General features: G+C 35.3%; 1 protein-coding gene across 2 annotated transcripts; it reads right to left on the bottom strand.

Annotated features, from left to right (window-relative positions):
* Positions 1–53: 53 nt before the first annotated feature.
* Positions 54–4,731, bottom strand: LOC107838742 (sterol 14-demethylase). 2 transcript variants are annotated; one of them, XM_016681926.2, is made up of 3 exons: positions 4,567–4,731; positions 2,647–3,126; positions 54–1,220 (listed from the first exon to the last, which is right to left on the bottom strand). In XM_016681926.2, exons 2-3 carry the CDS (start codon positions 3,109–3,111, stop codon positions 222–224), a joined length of 1,464 nt encoding a protein of 487 aa, XP_016537412.1. In that variant the 5' UTR covers positions 3,112–3,126; positions 4,567–4,731; the 3' UTR covers positions 54–221. The 2 variants fall into 2 exon arrangements, with proteins under 2 accessions (XP_016537412.1, XP_016537413.1); XM_016681927.2 differs by having other exon boundaries at positions 4,470–4,659.
* Positions 4,732–7,275: the final 2,544 nt, after the last annotated feature.

Below are 7,275 nucleotides of genomic sequence, written 5' to 3'. Positions count from 1 at the left end.
CCTTTTTCTTTGGGTGAGAACATGATAAAAATCAATGGTAAGAAAACACAAGGTCAAAAACAGCACACACTAATAACTTAACCATAGGTCATTGCAACCTTGAAGAGGAACAGGTTCCTTTTCAAAATAGGGCTAGAAGAGGACCACCATTCAACATAGTAGTCTAACATTAAACAGAAATAAGGATCTTCGATTACTACGTTCATCGAGATGCTATCTGCTTATTCAGCGGAGAGCTTTCGGCGCTTGTACTTCACCATTACTTTACCTTTGACACCGACAACCATGGCGTTCCAGTCAATTTCAGGGAAAGGCGAGATCAGTTCAAACTCGAAATTTCTCAGCAAGTGACTCCATATTGCTTTTATCTGCAGATAAGCAAATGGTTCTCCAAGACAGCCATGTCTGCCTCCACCAAAAGAGATATATGAGAATGCTCCTGCAGCTTTATCTTCTTCTCTACCAGGGGAGAACCTGTCGGGGTCATAAGTATCTGGATTCTTGTAGATATGTGGCAGCCTGTTTGCAAAAGCAGGTGATGTTGCAACGATATGGCCCTTAGGAATGTCGTACTCTTTTCCTTCTTTGGTTGTGACGCTGAAGTCGCTATGTGAACTACGCAGAAGCATTATCAGTGGAGGATGGAGTCTCAGGGCTTCCTTAATGCATCGGTAGAGGGCTTCCATCTCGGAAAGGATGTCGTGATCTACCTTATTGCCGTGTTTTTGCATCAGATTCTTCTGTTCATCGACAACAGCAGACATGTACTTGTTGTTGCAAAGGAGGTATGCCCCCGTCCAAGTGGAAGTGATGGAACTGGTATGCTGACCGGCGAAAAGAGCAGCAATCAGAAGACCTGTGATCTCGCCCTCTGTTGTTGGTCGTCCATCTTTGTACTTCGAGTCAATGAAGCACTGTAACATATCATTCTCTGCCTTGCCTGTACGTTTTCGAGAATTTATGATGTTTGCAAAGATCTCCGCGAGCTTCTTCCGGGCATTGTCACGTCGGCGATGAGCAGGAATTGGAAGGTAAGGAAAGATAACGCTGATAGGCAGCATGCCATTGTCAAGGTCGTGGAAGAGAGCAGACACGTCGGCAAAGAGTTTATTGCGGACCTCTTCGCCCAACAGACATCGACTTGCTGTCAGTATGATCAGATGCTCAAGTTCATACTTTAAGTCCACTTCACCACTATCACCCCATTTGGAGAAGTACTCCTGCATTTACCAAAGGGAAGAACAGCAAAGCCAATCAATCGAATTACAGTTACGCAAAGTCTTAAGTATAAGCAAACAGTATAAAAGCATTCTGGCATACGCCTCCTCCATTTTAGAGTGCATGCAGATTTAAAATTGAGCCCCCTTAGCAAAAAGGGCTAATTCACATACGCATAGTTAACTAGAGCACTAGTGCATTGGATCCCGCGCACAGCGGGAGCTTTAGTGAGTCGGGCTGCCCTTATAGTTAACTGGAGCCCCCTAATCGAAAAGGGCTAGTTCGCACTAAAAGTGTTGCAAATGCTAGTTATTTTAAACAAATACGTCCACTTATTCCCAAACTAAAGGATGAAAGTTATGGCCACACAAATGAAAAGACACGTATTAATTGCATAAAGACGGTGAGCCTTTGGATCTTGCCGTGCAGTCTGCTAAAAGAGGGGGAATTTGATCAGTCTTAGTTACTGTCTATGTTGCTCGGACTGGTCAAAAATGTCAACGGGTGTGTGTTGGAATCGTTAAAAATAGTGTATTTTTGAAGAATCTGACATGGGTGCAGCACTGAAAGTGAAGATTCCGCGCAACTTCGGTTACAGTAAGAAATGGCAGCATGCTTTTCCAACTAGGCCAAGGATCTGGCGGGGGATTCTTATTCTTTCCTACTGAAGTCTCAAAGAGTAACACAAGTGGTTACCGAACTAAATGAATCACAAGAAAAACAATGAACGGTAAGAGAGGGAAGAATGAAAATCCAAGAACAAAAGCCGATTTCTGACTGTGTTGCTCAGACTCTTCAAAATTGCAATGGGTGCATGTCGGATCCTCCAAGGTTGGTACATCTTTAGAGGACCCAACACAGGTGCGATAGCTTTCAATGATCTCGGGACATTACGTTAACTAAGGCAACCAATATAAACGTTTTCTTCTTTAATTACAGTTACACATGTCAAATTACCTTGAAACACAATCGAGCACACAGACGTGCACATTTTAAATTTCTATCACTATTTTCAGATACAACATGCACATTCATCAAAGACTTAAGCAAACATTAATACTACAACAACAACAACAACATACTCAGTGTAGTGTAGTCCCACAAAGTGGGGTTCGGGGAGCATAGAATATACGCAGACCTTACCCCTACCTCAAAGGTAGAGAGACTGTTTCCAGATAGACCCTCTACTCAACCAGTCTACTAGATAACAACAACAACATACTTAGAGTAATCCACAAAGTGGCATCTGAGGAGGGTAGAGTGTACGCAGATCTTACCGCTACCTCAGAGGTAGAGAGACTGAATCCCAATAGCCCCTCGGCTCCAGGAAAAACAGTCCAAAGCAGTCGAAGCAAACATTAACAAACAACACAATAAATGTCATCAATCAATTCAAGAAAAGATAAACAGATTCTTTTTTCAGTATACCTCAGCTTCCATAACCATCTGATCTACATATCCCTTCAACTTAGTAACTCTAAGAGCCTCGGTAAAGAACCTGAACTGTTCTTGCCTAATTGTATAATCAACATCAAACACCACACCAGGTCCAAAAGTTGGCACATTGAACTGATAAACCTCTTGCTGACTAAGATCGATTTCCGGGGCTTTGAAAAAATGTGCCGAAACTTCAGGACCAATAAAGAATGTGATGTTCTTGTTCAGTAGATTCAGCGTGAACACGCTCCCAAGCTTTGGATACTCTTCCCTTAACATCACAACTGGTCCTTTAAGGAACCTAATCAGCCCACCAACAATCGGCCATGATTTGATCACCGGAGGTAAACGTTTCTTAGATCGGGGCATAATTAGTGCAGATATGAGCTTTGCTACCAAAAGGGTAGCAACTAAAAGCAACCCCACATTCAGAAACTTCTTGTCAGATAACTCCATGGCTTAAAAAAGAACCTGCAATTCAAGAAAAGATTGAAACTTTAACGTAAAGATATGAGATTCCAAAGCAATCAAGAAACATCATCAACAACAACAGCCAAGAACAGTCCCAAAAGCGGGGTCCGGGAAGGGTAGAGTGTACGCAGACCTTACCTCTCTACCTCGGTAGAGAGGCTGTTTCCCAAAGACCAAATGTAAATTCAAGATTCTTTTAGAATAATACAGCAAAATGTGAAATAGTAACCAAAAAAAACTGCAATTCAAGAACAGATTGAAATTTCAACACAAAGATCTGAGATTACAATGCAAATCAAGAAACATTATATAATGTAAGTTCAAGACTTTTTTTACAATAAGATGTAAAAGAAGTGGGTTGAGAATCTGAGGTCCCGAGTTCAAATCCCCGCAAGAGACAAAAAAACACTAGGTGATTCTTCTATCTGTTCTAGCCTTAGCGGACATAGTTACGTGGTATCTCTGGCTGGTGGGGGGTGTTAGGCATTAACTGTATTTAGTCGAAGTATGTGAAAGTTGGCCCAGACACCATGGTTATCAAAAATCAAAATAACAAAGATATAAATGGTAACAAAAAGACCTCCAAGTCAAAAAAAGATTGAAGCTGTAACATAAAGATCTAAGATTCCAAAGCAATCAAGAAACATCATCCACAACAACAGCCCACTATAGTCCCAGAAGGGGGTCTATCCATAGAGGGTAAAGTGTATGCAGACCTTATCAGCACCTCGTATAGAGCATAGACAGACCTTACCACTACCTCGTATATAGCGTACACAGACCTTACCACTACCCCGTATACAGCAAAATGTAAAATAGTATCAATAAAAAAAACCTCCAATTCAAGAAAAGATTGAAACTTTGACACAAAGATCTAAGATTCCAAAGCAATCAAGAAACATCATCCACAACAACAAAGGGTAGAGTTACGCAGACCTTACCACTACCTCGTATACATCAAAATGTAAAATGGTGTCAGAAAAAGAACCTCAAATTCAAGAAAAGATTGAAACTTTGACACAAAGATCTAAGATTCCAAAACAATCAAGAAACATCATCATCAACAACAGCCCACTATAGTCCCAGAAGGGGGTCTATCCATAGAAGGTACAGTGTATGCAGACCTTACCACTACCTCGCATACAACGTACACAGACCTTACCACTACCTCATATACAAGAAAATGTAAAATGATATCAGAAAAAAGAACCTCCAATTCAACAAAAGATTTTAAACTTTTTAACATAAAGATCTAAGATTCCAAAGCAATCAAGAAACATTATACACAAATTCAAGATTTTTTTTACAATAATGCAAAAAGTAAATAGAAACCAAAACAGAACCTCTAATTCAATAATCTGTATGTCAATTCAATCTTTAACATAAAGATTTAAGATTCCAAAGCAAATCAAGAAACATAAACAGAAAATAATTATGGACCTTAACTACTGGAGATTTTAGCAGATAGTGAGGTTGTACATACTGGAGGCCCAGTTAGTTTCAGGTTGTTATTCAAGATTTGTACATTTTTTTTCCTCGTCCCTATAAATCTATATAGTTATATAGATTCAGTCCACTGGTCCACTGCTGACTACATGCATAGCTGTTTTAATTTTATTTATTTTTTTACTCTCATTATAATAAGTATGAAAAAAGGATCAAAAATATCCTTAACTATCTGAAATAGATCAAAAAAAAAAAAAAATACGGCTTGTTAGTTTTTTACTTCAAAAAATACTCCTCTATTAAATATTTGGTTCAAAAATACCCCTCCTCCATCAAGCATGCCACCTAGGTAAAAAAGTCATGTGGCTATGTCACGTCACCATCCACATGTAAAATTTTATTTTTCAAAAAAGAGTGAAAAATACCTCTCAACTATTTGAAATGAATTAAAAATACCCTCCATTAAATATTTGGATCAAAAATACCTCTTCTTTTAACGAAATTCCACCAAACATACCACCTAAATAAAAAAAAAAACCACGTGGATATGTCACGTCACCATTCACATGTAAAATGTTATTTTTTAATTATATGACATTCGCAAAGTAGTTTTATCGATCTGGAAAAAAATATGATCAGCAAAATTAAAATTTTTTTAAAATATTTAAATAAAATGAAATAAATCAGTGTTTTTATTGGATTTAGTTTAACATTTTTGAGATTTCTCGATATTGGGAAGATACTAAATAAATTTTGTTAAGGGGTACAAATTATTCAATTTGTTTCATTATATAATAAACTTTTCACTTAGATTATTAAAGAAAATTATATCCATATTTTTTTCTAATGATTAAATATATTAAATGTCATTTACTTTTCTGAAAGTGGAATTTTCAAAAATTCTAAGAATATTTGATGATTAAACATAAAATTAGAGAAACTATCAATATTCATTGAGTCCAGAAAAAATAAATCAACATCACTGAATATAATCTTTTTATTTAATTCCTTCATTAAGAAGAAAGGAATGCCATATAATTAAAAAATAATTTTTTACATGTGGATGGTGATGTGGCATAGCCACGTGACTTTTTTTACCTAGGTGGCATGCTTGGTGGAATTCCGTTAAGGGGAGGAGTATTTTTGAGCCAAATATTTAACGGAGGGGTATTTTTGAGCCAAAAAACTAACGAGGGGTATTTTTTTTCCATTTCAGATAGTTCAGGGGTGTTTTTGAGCTTTTTCCGACACATACATAAAAAAATCGATATATACATAATAAAACTGATTCATATACATAACAGGACCGGCATATATATAGAAAGCTATGTATGTGTATTTTTAGAGAAAAATGATATTTTTGTAAGATGTTTGGAGAGATGATTTTTTTTTTTTTTTGTAATAAGTGAAATTGAAGTTGTGGATTTGTGTAATTTTTAGTTATAATAATTGAATTAATACAAAATTGAATGTACATTCAAAATTAAAGGTCATAATAAATGTGATATGAGGTCAAGTTAACGAGAATATTCATCATTTTTCTATACATATTACTAAACACCAATTAGTGAGGATAATATGGTAAATTCACTATACAAAATTGTTAGAGTTATGACTCGAATTTTATTGATTCGTCCCTGAAAGTTTTACGGTGTGACTCATGTTTGTGATTTTTAATGGGTTTTGTGGTGGTAGCTTAGGGATGTTTTTGGGCCTAGGACCTATTTGTACGCACGTATTATATAAGTGCGATTTAGTGGGCTGTTTCGGGTCATTCTTATACACACAAAATTGAGACTATCGTCTCTAACATTGTACTCCTCTCCATTATAGTGAATTCCTCTGCCTCTGCTCGTGGTTTTCCCGCAAGAGTTTTCACGTAAATCTGTGTGTTCTTATTTTTTTTCTTTTCTTTTTGCTTGTGGTTTGCTTATTCTGTTCGATTCATAGGAGAAATATTATTTTTTTAACGAGTATGTCATATCAAAAAGTGATAAGTAAAAACGGACATACCGAGTACATGCATAGCTATATTTTTTTATTCCCTCCTTATTATAATACTCGTCCATTATTGAATTGGTACACAAGTTAAGAAATTCTCCCTCCGTCCCAAATTTTTTAATTTGATTTCTCATTTTATTTGTCATTTTTCATTAGTCAAGAAGAAATAATTTTTTTTTCCATTTGTTTACCCTTTACATTAATTATTTTTTTTCAAATTAAAATGTAAACATCATATAGGGATACTATAGTAAATTAACCATGTTATAATTATTTTTTTTAATTAATATGCCAAGTTAAATTGGGACAAGTAAAATAAAAAGAAGAAAATATTAAATAATAAGCATAATTTTATTTAAGAATATATTAATAAATATTATTAAATATTTATTTTTAATAAAGTGAACTAATAAAAATGGAGGAAAAAAATATATGCATAGCTTGTTTTTTTTAGTACTATTTGTTTTTTTTTTGTCTGACACGCACTGGAGTTTGTGTTGGGTCTAGATTCTTTGTACGTGTTACTAACATTATATTTTATTTTATTTTATTCATGTTAATTTATTTTTTTATATTATAAAAAAAAAACTTTAATTAGAAGCAATTAATGATGATATTTTGTAACTTTCAATTCTGTAAGTGTTATTATTTTGTATAATTATTTAATATTAAGGTTTAATAATGATATGATAAAATTCTCTT

This window comes from Capsicum annuum, chromosome 8, assembly GCF_002878395.1.
Source record: "Capsicum annuum cultivar UCD-10X-F1 chromosome 8, UCD10Xv1.1, whole genome shotgun sequence".
NCBI lineage: Eukaryota > Viridiplantae > Streptophyta > Magnoliopsida > Solanales > Solanaceae > Capsicum > Capsicum annuum.
This window is presented reverse-complemented; position numbering and strand designations above follow the sequence as displayed.

Excerpts from the sequence above, each read along its gene's own strand:
- LOC107838742 (XM_016681926.2), bottom strand. The coding sequence starts at position 3,111 with ATGGAGTTATCTGACAAGAAGTTTCTGAATGTGGGGTTGCTTTTAGTT. Across the intron at positions 1,221-2,646 it reads AGATGGTTATGGAAGCTGAG|GAGTACTTCTCCAAATGGGG; the intron begins GTATACTGAAAA and ends TGGTAAATGCAG.